The sequence below is a fragment of the Poeciliopsis prolifica genome, unplaced genomic scaffold, assembly GCF_027474105.1.
Source record: "Poeciliopsis prolifica strain line A6 unplaced genomic scaffold, Auburn_PproV2 SCAFFOLD020, whole genome shotgun sequence".
Lineage (NCBI taxonomy): Eukaryota > Metazoa > Chordata > Actinopteri > Cyprinodontiformes > Poeciliidae > Poeciliopsis > Poeciliopsis prolifica.
The window spans coordinates 2,762,702-2,780,342 of NW_026562395.1; the positions used below are offsets into that span (position 1 = coordinate 2,762,702).

Consider the following 17,641-nt stretch of genomic DNA (forward strand, 5'->3'; position numbering starts at 1 on the left):
GTCCTACAATACCCTATGGTCGAATGATGACATCACTTAGGCCACCCCCCTGAGAAAAGGAAGTGTCATGTTTTACTCTGAATGGTCGCTATCTGACCCCTTTGACCTCATCAACATGAAACTGTGCCCAGACACAGAAGACATGTTGGTGTGTTGAGGAATCCAACCCCGACCAGCTTCGATGGAGCAGCTGGGCGTGGCGGCGTGGCGAAGTGACCTGTAACGCCATCGCCATACGTTTGGCTCTCAATTCCACATTTTTGGGCGCAGCTTCTCCAAACTCACAAGGATGGATCTTCATCCACTCCCCGACAGGAATCCATCACAATATTTGTAGGGTGTGGCCTAATTTCTCTATAGCGCCCCCTAGAAAATTTTAAATGATCAGCCCCAAGCCATGCTTTAGCCTACAATTACGAAACTTTGTACACGTGTGTACCATGTCAGGACTTACAAAAAAGTCTCTTGGAGCCATGGTCTAAACCCCAGAGGAAGTCGGCCATTTTAGATTGAAGTTCAGATTTTGATCCTATTTTTGGTGTTTATAAACCATTTCAGTAATTCGCCACTTGGGGTCAGTATTGCTCCACAAATGAAATGGCAGATAAACAGGGTGAAGAACTATATCCGTATTTCGCCAGTAGGTGTCAGTGTTCCTCCACGGTTGATAAACAGATCCATGGGCGGATGGGCGCGAAACTTTGTGAGAGCGTTGCCATGAAATTTCTAAAAGGATAGAAATGTCTCAGATAATTTTTGTTGAATTAAATCATGCAGTAAATGTAGCGTTTTCTTACTTCTTACAAACCATTTCAGTAATTCGCCACTCTGAGTAAGAATTACTCCAACAATGAAATAGAGTGCTTTAGAAACACAGCTGAAAATGATGAAAAATTACGATCTGTAGTACTTCGACATGTGCATATGATCGGCTGTAAATTACACGTGGATCTTCCGACTGACGCCAAATTGGATACGTATGACCTTTGTTGACCTCTAAAGAGAACAACAGCATTGAAATATATTTTGGCTCCACTGCGCGTCCTACATTAATCCGCCAGCTATATTTCCTCGCTAAACCAATGAATCTGCACCACAATTTTTGCATTGTCAAGGAGCGCCTCCAAACGCATCAGTGCGTACCGCCTGGTGGACGGGCGTGGAAACTGCGCAACAACTTCTGTGTTAGCACGTGGCCAGCGTTGATGGAAACTGAGCAACAGCTTCCGCGGTGCGGGCGGAGGAGCTGAAAACTGCGTGAGAGCTTCTGTGGTGGCTGACGTGAGGCGACGGTTGCTAGTACCCCGCGGTGGCAATAGGCCGGAGCGGCGCTTGGCTGCGAGGGCCGTTCGAGGCTGCTTGCAGCTTTAATTATTATTATTATTCTTCCACCCAAATGAATTGGCTTTTTGGGGGCTTTATCATATTCAAAAACTCACCAAACTTGGCGGAGGGCTTAAGCCTGTTTAAAATTTACGTATTTTAAAGTCGTCGCAAAAATTGCAACAGAAATGGCTCTACGGCGCCACCTAGAAATTGTAAAAACACCCTTTTTTACCCTCTGCTATTCACTTACTTCATCGTAGAGACATGAAATTTGGTACACTTGTAGAGCTCCCCAAGACGCTCAAAATTTATAATTAATGTCATTGTGCAAGTATCACAGGAAGTCAGCCATTTCTGATTGAAGTTCCCATTTTGACCCTATTTTTGCCGATTTTTGCCGTTTACAGCCTTTGTATTTGATCTATCTCCTCCTACGGATTTTGATTGATCGACTTCAAACTTGGTCAGTCTGTTCATAAGGCATGTCCCATCTAAAGTTATCTAAACGGTGAGTTTTTGAGTATGCTGAAGGGGGGGTAGCAGGGGTCAAAGTTCACCTACTCGCCATAAATAAATAAACTGCTATATCTCCTACACAGAAACTCACAGAAGCATCAAAGTTTCTGTGATTGATCATCATCGGGTCTCCTACAATACCCTATGGTCGAATGATGACATCACTTAGGCCACGCCCCCTGAGAACAGGAAGTGTAATGTTTTACTGTGAACTGTCGCTATCTGACCCCTTTGACCTCATCAACATGAAACTGTGCCCAGACACAGAAAACATGTTGGTGTATTGAGGATTCCAACCCCGACCAGCTTCGATGGAGCAGATGGGCGTGGCGGCGTGGCGAAGTGACCTGTAACGCCATCGCCATACGTTTGGCTCTCAATTCCACATTTTCGGGCCCAGCTGCTGCAAACTCATAAGGATGGACCCTCATCCACTCCCCAACAGGAATCCATCACAATATTTGGTGGGCGTAGCCTAATTTCTCTATAGCGCCCCTAGAAAACTTTAAATGATCAGCCCCAAGCCATGCTTTAACCTACAAATACGAAACTTTGTACACATGTGTACCTTGTCAGGACGTACAAAAAAGTCTCTTGGAGCCATGGTCTAAACCCCACAGGAAGTCGGCCATTTGGATTCAAGTTCGGTTTTTTGACCCCATTTTTGCCGTTTACAGCCTTCATATTTGATCTATCTCCTCCTAGGGATTTCGATTGATCGGCTTCAAACTCGGTCAGTCTGTTCATAAGGCATGTCTCATCTAAAGTTATCTAAACGGTGAGTTTTTGAGTATGCTGAAGGGGGGTTAGCAGGGGTCAAAGTTCACCTACTCGCCGTAAAAAAATAACTGTTATATCTCCTACACAGAAACTCACACAGGTACCAAAATTACTGTTGTTGATCATCATCGGGTCTACTACAATACCCTATGGTCGAATGATGACATCACTTAGGCCACGCCCCCTGAGAACAGGAAGTGTCATGTTTTACTGTCAATGGTCGCTATCTGACCCCTTTGACCTCATCAACATGAAACTGTGCCCAGACACAGAAGACATGTTGGTGTATTGAGGATTCCAACCCCGACCAGCTTCGATGGAGCAGGTGGGCGTGGCGGCGTGGCGAAGTGACCTGTAACGCCATTGCCATACGTTTGGCTCTCAATTTTATTTTAAAGTTTTATTTTTTTTAATAATTTTGTTTTGTGGGTTAGTACAAACATTCATTAATTTTGGCTATAAATAATACAAACATCGTCATTCAGCAAAACTTTTATTGTGTTACTCAGCTCCGCTGAGTAACACATTCTGGTCAGTGTTGATGGAGTACGACTGGCCCCTGGTGGCGCAATAGTGGTACTGCTGGCGCAATACCATTATTGCGCCAGCAGGAGTCACTGGTACTCCATCAATGAGAAAACAGATCAAGTTCGGTTTTTTTCGGACGGCCGTGAAAACGTTTCCAGCGCGTCTGCCGTGAGATTTCCAAAAGGACAGCGATTACATTTAACCTGAAATGTTATATGTAAGCCCTAAGATAATTTTTGGCTTAAAACACGGAGTAAATGTAGCGTTTTGTTAATGACTGTTATTTCCTACCGCAAGTAAATGCATCATTTCCCTCGTCTCTGCCTTAATGGCCAGTCAAGGGCAAAAACAAATGTAAGCAATTTGATTGGTTGAGAAGGACTGCACGTACTGTAGCTGTGCTAATACTTACTGTACGTACTGGCAGTCGGCAGGAGACCGTACATGGTTGAGGTTCGGCGCTGTGGACTGTACATTTTTTTTTTGCTAAACTGTTGGAGCAGCTAAGTTTTCCTGAACATTATGCCTGGTTTATGGAGCCACAGAACCGGACCACGCTAACGTTATCTTCGGTTTTGGAGCTGCAGACCCGAATGACGCTCATGAGCCGGAACGGTCTGTTGGAGAGGAGTTTTATTGCCGTTCGTCTTAAAAGTGGTAACTGGAGATGCGGTGAGTGAAGCTCAGTTCACACTACACGATTTTAGAAAAGTCGGCCAATTCTGAAAACGTGAGAGAACACACACTAGCCTATTTAAAATCGTAGGTGTAACGGGTTCGTTCTAAGAGTGTGAGGTTTCACTCGAACACATTCTAATACCAGCTACGAAATACCTTCAAATTAAAATTCTGCACTACCACAGCTGAATTTGGAGTAAACAAACAAACATGGACAACGACGTTGAATTGGTAACTTTAGTTTGCGGACTTATTTTAACCCAAAAAAGACGTAACCAAAAATCAAAGCCTTGGATTAAGAACTGGATATATCGTAAGCAAGGATTATATTTGTTGCATCGCAACATGGAGGTGAGTTTTTTTTCATAAAAAATACTGTTTTCAATGTTTTTAGAAAATCAAATGGGAGTTATCCTTTCTCCCCAACTGACCGCGAAAGCTTAACGTAGCCTATTCCAGCTCCTTTAATTGAAACTTATTATATTGTTTAAAATTTTATTATGACTGCAGAATAAAATCAAATGCGCCATTTCAACCAAAGATTGGAATGTGCTTCTCAACCAGATGTACTCTGTGCAATAATTTTATAATTATCTTTCATTAAAAGATAAAAAAAAGTCGGAGGAACACCACAGAGATTGGATGAATGAGCAAAGATGATTAAAGACAGTCAATATCCCCGATTTTAGATCAAAGCGGTCCCGACGTTCCACCGACTGAACTCGATCAGTCGTAACACACCACACACTACAGGATGATCGGTTACGATTGTTGGGAGCGACAATCTTACAACGTTCTGAGTTCTTAAGACTGATACATTGGGGTTGTAATATTTACTTGGACCACTTGCTGTGATTAATACCTAATTATTGAGAGAGATTAAACCTGTGCTTTTGTTCTAATGTACTGAAAGTTAACTGTGCTCTCTGAATGTGCATTGCCCTTGGTTTATTACTGATCAGAAGGGTTTATTAAACCGATACATCTTAACCTTTACCATTTTCCTGACTCATTTTAGGAAAATGTTAAAGTTGCACTGCATTTAGATCTCAGTTGTAGTTAACATCAAGCATGTGGGCGTGGCTTAGTGTAAAACGTTCACTATTTGCCATGAAACATAAACATTAAAAAACTTCCAAATGCAAGATCACAGCTGCATCACACTTCCTGTGTTTCTATAGAACAGTCCTGAACACATTTCCATGGTCACTTGATGAAATCACCCTAGCCCCGCCCACTTTTCAAAGGCAATCACCAGTTTTTTCTCCTGTGAGTTTTACTGTTATTCTATCATATATATGGGTTTCATCATGTGAATACTGACTTAAAACGATAAGATGATGAACTCTGTGAATGCTGGCTGCTGACCAAACCGCATTGGGGTGTAGAAATGGCGAACTGCAGTTCTTCACCATGTGCATATGATAGGCTCTAAATGATACGTTGATCATCCGACTGGCGCCAAATTGGATATGTATGACCTTTGTTGACCTCTAAACACCCCAACAACATTGAAATGTATTTTGACTCCACTGCGCCAACTACATTAATACACCAGCTATATCTCCTCGCTATATCAACGAATCTGCACCACATTTTTTGTGCGTCGTCAGGAAGTGCCGCCGAACGCATCGATGCATACCGCCTGGTGGACGGGCGCGGAAACCGCGCAATGACTTCTGTGTTGGAACGTGGGGAGCGTTGATGGAAACGGAGCAACAGTTTCCGCGGTGCGGGCGGAGGTGCTGAAAACTGCTGAGAGTATCTGTGGTGGCTGGCGTCGGGCGGCGGTTGCTAGTACCCTGCGGTGGCAATAGGCCGGAGCGGCGCTTGGCTGCGAGGGCCGCTCGAGGCTGCTTGCAGCTTTAATTTAATTTTAAAATTGTAAGTTGGCCCTAATAACATCAATCACAGGACTTAAATCTGTTTAATCTCAGATTAGGGCTGCTGGGGCAAAAAACAAAGTCAGATTTTTATTTTTTTTCCTCATGTGGTCCTGATCCTCTTCAGTAAATCTTGTATCTACTGTGTGCTTTTATCTTTTTTCTCGTGGGACCTTTTTTGTCAGACGTCTTCATTGCGTTCTAAGGATTTTTTTTTGCATCCGTCAGGGGCAGTTCGTCTTCACCATTAACTCTCTCCTGTCGTCAGCACGCACGAGGCTTGGCGAGCTCTGTGGACACATTTCAGCGCTGTATCAAAATAACATGCACATTTCTTCTGTACGTTTCTGTTGTGATACATTCATAACAGTCTAAAAAAGGCTCAATTTGAGTTGGTGAAAGCTACAGAAACCCTGTAACAGGACAGGAAATGGACCGGAAGTAAAGTCTTCCTCTCTCCATGCTTACCCAGATTCTGAAAATACCTGAATCACACTCTTCTAGTCCTCCAGTCTGTTTCCTGCGTTTTGACTTTACAAATCGCTGACACGCGTATCGTGTTTTCATGAATCCGCCGTTTCTCAAACGTCGGCCGTCACAGAGCGGGAAATTCTGTTCCTGGCATCGTTTTCAGGATGCCTCTTCAGGATCAAAGTGTCCCACAGCAAGCTCTTTCAGACCAGTCGCACAAGACGCTGGAAATTCATGTTTAGACAGAAACAATGACAGCAGACAGCGCATCCTCTCGCCTGTCATTTTGGCTCGGCGGCAGCGGGGCGGGGGGGAGAAGCGTCGCAGCTGAATCACCACAGGAAACGCTGCCAAAGCTCTAATTATAAACAACAGATTTATTCGGGTCACCCTCCCCGAAGAGGCTGGTCGTTTGGAAGAGCCGAGCCGGGGAAGACGCGGTTACACAACAGACGGGTCGTCTTCTCCGTTCTACATAACACAATTACCAGATGAATTATTAAAGCGACTTTCCCTCGGCTCTAAACAACATGGAGAGGCTAACTCAGAGCGACGGCGACGAGCAAGTTCGTTTCTAAACGCTTACTAAGAACTTACGGCCCGCTTTGAAGAACGATTCATTTAAAAATCTGAATACTTTGTGAAAAGTAAGGTTTTTGCTTTTTCTTTTACTGCCTGTCTTGCTCTCCACAGGAGAGGCTCTAACACAAAGCAGCCTGCTGGAGGCAGATGGTGAGAATGGAGGTGGCTTGGTCACCATGACAACAGCTGTGGAGCCCATGAATCTTCATCATGCGATGCTGAGATCACCAGGTAGGCATTAAAACATGGACACGCGCGCACGCGGCGGGAGGAATTAACAGTCAACACGTCCGACAGCGTTACCGTAAATGCAGCAAACGCTTATTTGGACTTAGATCATAAATGTCCTGCTGCTGCCAGAGATGCTGAGTCAACTTGTTACCAGTGTGTTGTCAACAGGGAGTCTTAGTCATGCCCGCGCCTTTTTCGCAGATTTAAAGGTTCCTACAACCCTTGATCGATCAGCAGGCACTCTTTGTGGCGTTCCTGTTTCAGTTCAAGTCATTTTCAACAACCTGATGTAAACGATGCAAATGTTTTCAGTGACTCTTGGTGGGTTTTTTTTCATGTAAAAACAAATGAGATTCACCGTCGGGTAAAAAAGTGAAGTCATTTTTTCATGAGTCGAAGACAAACGAGTCAAATTATGTTCATTTTTTCTAAATTTTGAGAAAGTTAACTTTTGTACACTTCAACCTCCTAATTTTATTGGGATTTTATGTGGCAGACTAATGTAAAGTGGTGTATAAATTCTGAAGTGGAAGAAAAAGAACGGATTTATAAATCTGAAAAGTGTGGCATGCTTGTCACAGATGAAAAGCTACCCTTAAATAAAATCTAGTGGCCTGAATACTTTTGCAAAACAGTTGATCACAACTATCAGGTGGCGACTGGTTCAAAGATTACTTGACTGAAGTGAAATTATGAGTGTAACTAAAATGTTTAACTAGCCCTTTTTTCTTATTCCTTTCATTGCAGGATCTGCAGACTCGGTGGTCGTCCTTGCTCAGCCGCATGAGCTGGTGACCATGACAACGGAGGGCCATGCTTACGGGGACGACGTGGTTGCTCTGCTTTAGTCTATTTCAGCAGCATTGGACTGACAGGCTCAGTGGGATAAACATAGACATGGTTATTTGTAAAAAAAAAAACATGAATCAGTCTTTAACACTTGTAGATATTTGTAATTAGCAAACAGTTTTATTTTGACACGTGTGAAACGGTGGTGTTTGTATGAGCCACGTTCTGTTTTTCTTTCCTCTCATGACTTCTAAAAGCAAACGCTCCCAAAGAAACGCAGAAACGGGTTGGAGACGATCGCACAGCGGAGGAAACGCAGCGACGCTTGCAGATGTGAAACTGCAAACTTGCATTGTAACACGTGTACCATTTTTATGGAACAAAAGAAAAATTAACTTTTAATAAAAACAATCATGTTTTGCACAAACAGCCAAAGCCCCCTGTAGTAAACATCTATATGAAGCTAAAATAGTTCTGTCCAGTTCCAGCTGACAGCATCCAGCGCTTCACCCGCTCTTGCTAAAGCAGATTTACAGCAGAATAAATCGACACCTGAGTGTTTAAATGTAGTCAGTTATTTCCAGCTGGTTAGAAAAGGCAGTGAAAAGTGAATCAGTTTGAAGGCGAGCGCCGTATAAATCGACCTGTTCGTTACTGCTCCTCAGTGGATCTTCAGCTTGTGAAAATGGTCCAACATGGCGCCTAGAGCCCAGCTAGCCTCCACATTCTTCACTTTCTTGGTTAACTAGAAGAGGGAAAAAATAATCAAGTCACTAAATACCTGCATTTACCATACAAAGAATAACAGTTTGAGCATTTTTTTAAGGTAAAGATCAAAGTAATGCTTAATTTATGCAAAATGATGCTGTTGAATTGGAGTTTAAATTTAAGTCCTAAGCTGAGCAGGGACAAAATTTAATCTTCTTGCTCTCAGGCTTCTGTAGCATGTTTACGTTTGCAACAAAGAGAAACTTAGACAAGAATGCACAATATAAAGTTAATCTATTCCTTATAGTATAATAAATAAAGGTGCAGAAGCTAATTAGTAACAAGCACAGTGTGTGCAGCCCCGCCCTGTTCTTCTCTTATCAATCACATCCCAGAAGATCTGCGCTTGACTCACCCTGCAGTCACAAGAAGCAACAAAATGATTTTAAACAAAAGCTGAAAACGGGACAAGTTGAACTGCTTACTAAAATTATAACCTAAAAACAAAAGCAGTAAAAGCCAAATAAAACTAATATGTCTGGCTTACTTGAGGCTCGGGGCGATAATTCAAGTTAATTAGTCGGATTGGGCCCTGACCGGGTCTGGCCTAAACTATGTTCAACTAAAACAGCTCCATCAGCCTAAAAGAGACGGTTGTGTCATGAAACAAGGCTCTTCATTGGCTCCCCAACCTGCAGGACGGTGCTGTCCTTGAAGCCAAAGCCATCCCTCAGCAGACAAGTGATGTAGGTCAGGTCCATGCACAGGAACGGACTGACAGCCGGGTACTCGCTCATCTTATTGCATGCTGAGCAGGAGACAAGAAACATCATCTCCGTTAGCTTGGCTAATCACTCATTTGTATTCTGCTGACAGATGAGGGCAGCATTTCAGACAGAAACCACTCAGGGTCCATTGAGATGCGCGCTGTGTGTCAAGTGCAGGGAGCAGCAGATCTGTCATCGTAATGATGTATTCCTCAACCGGTCTCACCCTCTTTCGCTCTCTTCTTGAAGTCTCTGACCCGCGCCGTCCCTCCTTGGACATCATCTACGATGGGAAGAGAGCGACGACGGGGGGGATCATTATGTATTTAAAATGCCAAAACAGTAATTACAACAGCTCATCTACATGCACATTTATATAGTCCAAATAACAGAGCTGATGGCCTTTCAGTGCAGACTGGCAGCGGGACGACAATTTCTATAATAACCGCACAACTATGGCTCATCAAATCCCCTGATACAGGAGCAGATGACTCATATTTCTCAGCCTCTGTCTCGCATGCAGGCGCTGTATAATTATGTAAGGTGTGGACAGGGAGGTGTGTATGTGTGTGTGTGTGTGTGTGCGCACACACACTTACTGATAAGGCCCGCATCCACAGCTCTGTCAAAGTAATAGGAGAACGCATAGAACACGTCGCTGTCTTCGAGCTCGTGCGGCTGATGAATAATCCCCTTCACCACCTTGAGGACTTCCTGATAGCAAGGCTTGTATCCCGCACGACCTGAGGGGGCAAAAACGGAGGCAGGCTTGCAAATTATGCACGGTCTCTTAGAACAATGTTTACGGAAACTCTTGGAAATGTCAAGCTGGATAATGCTCAAATTTATCACATGCCCTGCTTTAGCCAGTTAAAATGATTGATTAAGGAAAATTTCCAGCAGGATCAAAAGTTCCTGCCAACATCTTCATTTGGAATCAACATGATGGATTCCTCAAGCTTTGGAAATGCTTTTATAACTTATACCTGACCTTTATCTTGTGTCCTGCTACTCTACTACTAAGTAGAGCTGAAGCGATTCACCGAATGATTCGAGTACCATGATTATTAAAATTTGTTGAGGAAACTTTATCTGCCTCGAAGCTTCGTTAAATTAGGTTTGATTATTTAGCGCGCGTGTTCCGCTTATGAGTTGTTGAAGTGCTAGCAGCATGACGCTGAATTGTCCGGCGTTTTCTGAGGTTTTGGGGGATAAACAAGTTTTGTTAAATTGTGTGGGGCGATGCTTGGAGTATGACGGTTTTTCTGCGCTCGGAACCACATCATCAGTGTTTTGGAGAGAAAGATCTGATTACACAATTAATCGTAAAAATATTCTTCAGAGAACTAGATTACTAAAATATTCTTTTACAACAGTCCTACTGTTAAGCCTCCAAGGAGAGGTGCAAATGTCACAGTTGGACAGATTAGAAATAGGGTGGTTAGGTGTCCCGTCAGACCGTCAGTTCCCAAAACCACACAATCAAAAAAATAAAAAACCTTGTAAAAGTGCATGCAGGGTCAATGTGACCCCATCAGAGGCTACAAAGCCTGTGAAGACCCCAACAGGGCCAAAGGTGCCTTCAGCAGACAACTTGAACCGATCTTACCATCCTGGTCTCCGCTCACTTGGTAGGTAAGACCTCCGAAGCTCCAGTCGTCCCTGAACTTACTCGGCAGGCAGGAGCTTTTAAAAACCTGCCACTCCAACCCTAGGAGAGAGAGCACACGCATAATTAATCTCCTCAGCGGTCCAACATCTTCACACCAGCTTATCACGGCCCGAGCCGGCTGATACCACACCGCTTCTGCAGAAGCGCTTCCCTGACTAATCTCCGCTTATAACATGATATGTATATTAGCATGGAAACTGGAAGTACACCCTTTATCTAGATGGAGGGAAGGAAGACTCTCGTGAATCCTCTGAGAGGCAAAGCGATGACAATGAAGCTCGGTTAACCGTTTGTACCTTCTGCGCCCAGAGCACCCAGGGTGGAGAGGCGGGCGGCCATGAGTCCATTCCCAAGATAACTGCAGGAAAAGAAAAAATACACGAAACCAACCAAGTGGATTTAACCGGTCATTGTGAAAATTGTATTGTAGCTAAAGCAGAGGTTTCTGCTTGTTACTAATATCAAGCAGAAACCTAAAAGCACTAAAAGCTGTACTAATTACATCTACATCCTGTGACTGTAAGATATCATTTGAAGCTTTTGCATATATTGGCATTTTAAAGACAGAGCAGATCTGAAGCAGTGATGCCATCTGCATAATGAGATCTGTTACCTGTGAGTGTACAGCTCAAACGTTGAGTTGAGGAAATCAAATCTGGCAACATAATCGCTATCGGGAGCGCTCTCGATCGTTTTCTGCAGCAAATTATAAGTGTGATATTAAGCTGGTGTAGTTTTCCAAAGAGTCCATCAAAAAGTGCAGAAAAGTAAGCCGACCCTCAGTTTGGGCAGGAACGTGATCTGTGTGGATCCTCCTCCCAAGTCCAGGATTCCCACAGTCTTTGTGGCGCGAGCGTTCAGATGACCTGAAAAACAAAATGAATCACCGTAATCCAGCATCTGCAGCTGGGAGCAGCTAATCGCTCCCCACCTGAGATGCTATCTCCAAAAGGCCCGCTTCGGCAGACGCGCACCGTCTGAGAAAACATTCCGGCTCAGCTCGGGCCGAGAAAGATCACAGAAATTGGCTTTAGGGAACAAACTCATCCTCCTTCTCATCGGCTTCTATTTATGGACGCCGGCGTGTAACGCAATACGACGCCGGGTTAGGAAAACGCATGGAGTCTGGAGAAAACACAAGTCATCTATGCAACGAAGAAAACAGTTCGATGTTTTACTGACGAGCCTGGAGCCTTTTATTTTCCACTTTTAGTCAGGTTCAACTGCAATCATGTATTTTACTTTATACTTTCTATATGTTTAAAATTTGACAATGGAGTTGGCATTGCGATTTATGTCCTCTAAACTATTTTGTTTGTTGTTAACACCATTAGAAATGTCACTATTTATAGAGGTCGTATTTTCAAGTCGGTATTTGTGTTTTTTGCACTTGAAGTTTATCCTGGTTCTCAATTTTATAATTTTGCAACAAATACCAAAAACATATTGCGATAAAATTCTATACACACATTGATCGTTCACATTGTGAAGTGGAGGCGAAAATAAAGAATTTTCGCAATTTTTTTTAAACAAATATCTGAAATCTGAAAAGTGTGGCATGCATTTTCATTCAGCCCAGTGAGTCGGTGTGTTTTCGCTAGTGAAGCTGGAAGTGTTTGGAGTGGGTCTTTACCAGCTCTACACATCTAATACTGGAATACAGCATGATGCGGCCACCGCCGTGCTTCAGGCTGGGGATGTTTTACCCTACTACACCTCTTCCAAATGGCCATTTTACTGCTTGGTATTATTTTTGCATTGCTTTCTTCTATATAACAAGTATGGGTCACTTTGTGTTGGCCTGTTTGTTGCTGTGAGCGTACAAATTGTCAAAATGTTCAAGCTGCACAAACACTTGGCTTTACAGTACTTGCCTGTTAGAAAGTTCAGAGAAATCCAAGCCAGAATGCCTAGGTTTGAAAGAAACAGGAACATATTTAAAAAGCTGTCATTTCAGAAGACAAACAAAAGGAGAAAAAAAGAAAAGCTCACTTTGAAACAAATTTGTGAAGTGCAAGTGCATGCAAGGACAGCCGAAAATGCTGACAAACCAATTATCCGGCTGTACAACAGCCTCGTAATTACTGGCTTTCAGGGCTTGAAACGACGCCGCTGAAAAACTTTTGTTGTTGTTAATGCGTCATCGCAAAAAAAACATCTATAATCTTCTGTAATTTAGTTAAACGCCTTGATTAAGCGAAAGGTCCTGACAGAAGATCCATTGGGCGCATCGTTACGATGCAGAAACCTTCGAAACAACAACGCAGAGGGGGGAGAAAGTGCTTGTCGGGGCAGATGCCGTACCTTCGTTTGTGCCGTTCATAATGCTGACGCTGTTGTCTGGCACCAGAAACGGGGATTCGTCAAACATGAGTTGGACCTGAGAGAGAGGAGAGGGAGGCGACGTGAGGAGGAGGAGGAGAGCAACAGGAAGCGGGAGCTAAACGGCCCGAACACTATCAGCTGTAATGGCAGCTCATCCAGAGGTGCCCTCCGCTGGATGGGATTAATTCATTCCCTCTGGAACAGATTATCAAAGTATCATTCATCTTCCAAGGTGCCTCAGGGCTACCCGTTTCATTCCCCCCTTATCCTCATAAACGATAGCCTTTAACACTGAGCTTACAGCTGCATAACTTTCCCCTGCGGCATCGACGGATAAAAACAGCGTCCACACAAAAAGGTTACAAGGCCAAACAGCCTCTCTATGCTGAGGAGCTGCTGCCTTACTTTTGCTGAATAGTTAAGAGTCTGACCTGGTCCAGAAGCGCCTGGGCTTTGGCTGAAGGCAGCAGGCGGAGTCCGGCCGTGGCTCGGAGGACCAGCGGGGTTCTCTTCCAGTCCAGACGAGGAACCGTCTTCTTGGCGACCTTCAGCAGCATCCTCACCGTTTCACCAGCCTGGAGAGAGATTAAGCGCGGCAGATTGACGACATCAACTGCTCCGAATATGAAATTGCCAAACCTCTCACGTTTCTACTTGCATTTCAATTGCTAATAGACATACTAATATGTACAGGTGACTTTAAAAATGTATTTTTGTATTTACTCATAAACAGTTCCATCTGAAAAACAAACAGCATCTTCTAAAGAAGCTGATGCAACCAGACCGCAGTCCAGAGTGATCACGTTACTTCACACCTCATTATTTCAAATTTCTCTCCTCTTTATTATTTCCAGCAGGAACAACTCCCGGCTTTGTTTCTATTCCTGACCTTTCACCTCGGCTAAAGTGTCACTGATCACATTCCGACGATGAACTCACCATTTCGGGGTAGTCGGCGTACGCTGACAAGCCTGGCTTTATGGAGTGGAACATCTCATTGTCCAGAACAGGCAGCGGCTCTGGAAAGGCACAACATCCACCCACATCATCAAATATGAAGCAGTTGCTAAAAGCCCTCAAATGCCTGAAACCTCTTAGCATGCGTATGCATGATTCATCAGGCAAATTAAGCCCTATGTGACTTATGGCCTCTGAATTTACAGGTTTAATGAAGTATGAGAATGAAGTAGGTGCCAAGCAAACTTCTATTAGTGAACCAAAACACACATTTTGGGGAAAGATGATAAGAGAGACCCAGAGAGAGAGCGAGAGATCGCTTCCTGGTTTTACCCGAGTTGCTCTGGATGAAGGTGTAGACGTGAATGCGCGTCCCTGTGCTCCCCGCGTCAAACATCACGGCGTAGAAGATGCGGCTGTGGTTGGCCGGTCGGCTCAGGCTCGGCAGGATCCCGGAAAGATCCAGGAGGGACGTGCCGAACTGGGACCGGCTTGGCCCGGCCGCGGCGAGGAGGACCAGCAGAAGGAGCGGGCCGGACGGCTTCATCTTCCCTCTGCGGCATAAGAAGAAGGAGGAGGAAGGAAAGAAAAAAAAAAAAGAGGCTGTTGAGTAGATGTGTTGAACAGCAGAAAAGCAGCTTAACTGGGTGAAGACTTTGTTCCGAGGGTTAAATTACAGGTAGCGGAGGCGCGAGAAGACATCGGGTTATTTACACCGTCGGATTCGACCACGCCTCAGGCGAAGATGATGTCCAGCCAACCAAAACCAATGTTTACCGTCTGCGACGACTCGCACGGAGAGTTTAAACACAACGCTTAAAAATCAGAGGAGGCGGCTCACCGACTTTTAACAATGTATCATAAAAATGTTTCAATTCCCACAGATTCCGGTCAAATACTGATAAAATTACACGGGCGCCTCTTACGGGATTCACAATTACAGGGTTGTCCAATAATCGCTGCCAAAACTCCTCTGCCTGTACTACTGAACACTTCACTGAGGTGTTTCAGAGTTGAGAGGCTTTTTAGATCCATTTCCCGTGGATGGAGTTGTACTCCACTGTCACCCTGTTGTGTGTCGGTAAGAAAGTAACTTTAAAACGCTTTTTGGTCTTGACGTTTGCTCATTAAAGCTGCATCTGCAAAATAAAAACTAAAAAAAAAAAAAAAAAAAAAAAAAAGCCACAACAACATCCAATTACATCTGACTGACTAGGAATTACGCCGTCTCGCATGTAATCACATAATTTGTCGTCTCATATTACACCTTTCCATCCATTTTGAGCACTTAGACGAAATGGCACAGAGACTAGGGTCTCTGCACATTTTTCCAAAGCCAAAATTTCACACTTTCACCGAAAAAACGTCTTTTACGAAATTTCAACGTTAAATATTCATCCATGCTGATTTAGCTTAAAAAAAACAACAACACTTAATTGTTACAAGAACGCTGAAAAATAGACACACTTGTTTAACAGTGCCTTTGCTCCAGCTGTGCAACCTCAGTCCCCTGCGACTCGTGTCGGTGTAAATTAAATATGTGGCTCCGTGGCAGCAGAACACGCTCAGCCAAAGGTCACAGACCAGAGCCACAAAGCTTGTTCATCCTCAATTCTTTTGCTGCGAACCGAGCCTCAGAAACACCAGGCGCGTCAGGATAATAAATCCCTATTGATCAGATTAAAAATGGTGCACACAGAGCAATCGGGTGGTGTTTGTACTGAACCCGTTTGACCCCTTTGTTGCCGAATCAATCAACGCAGCAGCGTAGATAAGAACGCTTTCTTTGTGGATCTTCAATTTTATGTCTTTCCCAGAGGCAAATGCATATTTTCTTTTGTGAATAAAAAGCATCACAAGTCAAGATTTGATTCGTCTGCATTTGCAACATTTCATAGTTCTCGAGCCTTTACACCTCTTTGTTGTGAATTAGCACTATATATATAAATGTAACTGCATTCAATTATAATTCTAATTTGTAGTTTCAAACTTGCAAAAAATTATAACTTTCTGTTTGTCAGACTGTGTATAAAATCGAATCTAGAGTCAAGGTAAACATGACAATTGGATTACAAGTGACAGATATATTGAAGGCAGGTTACATACAATGAGATTATAATTACAGTTTTCAATTAACACCAACTACTAAAGCTAACTACTGAAGCAGCATGAGAGGTGAAAGTGTTAATAGTGTACTGCTGCATAGCAAATGAAAATTTTGACTCATTGTGCACTAATATTTGCAGATGTAAAACATACATAAATGTTTATTTAAATGAATTTTGGATTAGTTAAACAGTAAATTTATAAATTGATATAATTAGTCAAGTAAATGACAGGTACGACTTGATAAAACATGAGATTGGACATAAAAATGGCTCATTTTAAAGTGACCGGCTGTAAATTACCTTTAAGCATATAAAAGATAAGCTACTTTTGAAATGTATGCGGCCACAATACACATAGCAGGAGTAAAAACATCTATTTATATATTTCTGTAAGCTAAGCCTCCCTGTAAACCGTTTGTTTGTGTTCTTTTTTATTGACAGTAGAAACCAATACCCTGCAGTGAAACACATTTATGTACACGTCATTTAGGAAAGCTGTTATTGACTCCATAGTTAATTTAGACAAATTATACTAAAAGTGAACACTTATTTCAACCCGAGTGCCCCCTTACTGCCCCGAGGCCACTGACAAACTCCGGTCGCCCCTGGCTGTGAGTATCTGCTTACAATTTAGCAAAGAGAGCAGCTTATAACGAAAAGTGCCTTCAAATGACTCAAAAGAGACATTCACAAGAGACACTCAAACCCTCGGTTTATATGCTTAACATTAAGGATAATTATTAGAAAACTTTATTGGCTACAGCTGTGAGGAAACAGTCCCGGTGGTTAGCATCCCTGCTACATTACAGAAAGCTAACGGCTAAAGTTCGACGAGCTAACGTTGGGTTGTCAACGGTTAAACAAAACGACGCGTTGACCAAACTAAACGTTTCCTCGTGAAATCTTTAAAACGGTGAAATAAATGAGCCTGTAGCTGACAGAGTGGCGTCGAAAGGCTGAAAACGGCGGCCTCACCATGATGTCCGCCTGACTCCTTCTCGCAGTGGAATCAGTAGTTCTGGGTTCAGAGCCGAACTCGCATCGGAACCGACTCCTGGTACTAAGTAGTGAATTCCGAACGTCCGGATCATCGGCTCACTGAGTCTTTGGAGGTCATAATCTTCCGCTGGAAGTGATTACTCTTTCACAAACTGACAAAACACCAACATGGGATAAAGTGATTTATGTAGACTGTTTTTTTTTGTCATATCAATATATTATAGTTTTGCTCTTATGGAGCACCATAAACGACTCGTGGTCGCTTTATGCCGCTTATTTAATCGATATTAAATCCACAGTGAAACAAAACACGGACACACG

At 43.3% G+C, this 17,641-nt stretch overlaps 2 protein-coding genes across 4 annotated transcripts in view; one reads left to right on the forward strand and one right to left on the reverse strand.

The window, feature by feature from the left end:
- Window positions 1-8,213, forward strand: part of znf410 (zinc finger protein 410) — a 21,062-nt gene extending 12,849 nt beyond the window's left edge. The window contains exons 10-11 of the mRNA XM_055044367.1: window positions 6,876-6,995; window positions 7,743-8,213. Coding sequence (XP_054900342.1) covers window positions 6,876-6,995; window positions 7,743-7,843 — 221 coding nt within the window. The 3' untranslated portion in view covers window positions 7,844-8,213. The remainder of the gene's footprint in view (window positions 1-6,875; window positions 6,996-7,742) is intronic.
- Window positions 5,836-17,431, reverse strand: entpd5b (ectonucleoside triphosphate diphosphohydrolase 5b). Of its 3 annotated transcripts, XM_055044371.1 has the most exons (15): window positions 17,297-17,431; window positions 14,547-14,767; window positions 14,196-14,275; window positions 13,688-13,831; window positions 13,236-13,311; window positions 12,806-12,841; window positions 11,709-11,797; window positions 11,545-11,627; window positions 11,228-11,289; window positions 10,869-10,970; window positions 9,859-10,002; window positions 9,486-9,542; window positions 9,185-9,300; window positions 8,429-8,529; window positions 5,836-6,001 (listed from the first exon to the last, which is right to left on the reverse strand). In XM_055044371.1, the coding sequence occupies exons 2-14, from the start codon at window positions 14,758-14,760 to the stop codon at window positions 8,446-8,448; spliced, it is 1,287 nt and encodes a 428-aa protein (XP_054900346.1). In that variant the 5' UTR covers window positions 14,761-14,767; window positions 17,297-17,431; the 3' UTR covers window positions 5,836-6,001; window positions 8,429-8,445. The 3 variants fall into 3 exon arrangements, with proteins under 3 accessions (XP_054900346.1, XP_054900344.1, XP_054900345.1); XM_055044369.1 differs by lacking the exon at window positions 5,836-6,001 and having other exon boundaries at window positions 8,327-8,529; window positions 17,297-17,430; XM_055044370.1 differs by lacking the exons at window positions 5,836-6,001; window positions 17,297-17,431 and adding an exon at window positions 14,891-15,016 and having other exon boundaries at window positions 8,327-8,529.
- Window positions 17,432-17,641: the final 210 nt, after the last annotated feature.

What these genes read in the sequence shown, in the direction of transcription:
- entpd5b (XM_055044371.1), bottom strand. Translation starts at nt 14,760, where the DNA reads ATGAAGCCGTCCGGCCCGCTCCTTCTGCTGGTCCTCCTCGCCGCGGCC. An exon ending in TTTGAGCTGTACACTCACAG is followed by an intron (nt 11,290 to 11,544) that starts GTAACAGATCTC and finishes CTTTTCCTGCAG; the next exon opens with TTATCTTGGGAATGGACTCA. An exon ending in CAAGAAGAGAGCGAAAGAGG is followed by an intron (nt 9,301 to 9,485) that starts GTGAGACCGGTT and finishes TCTCCTGCTCAG; the next exon opens with CATGCAATAAGATGAGCGAG.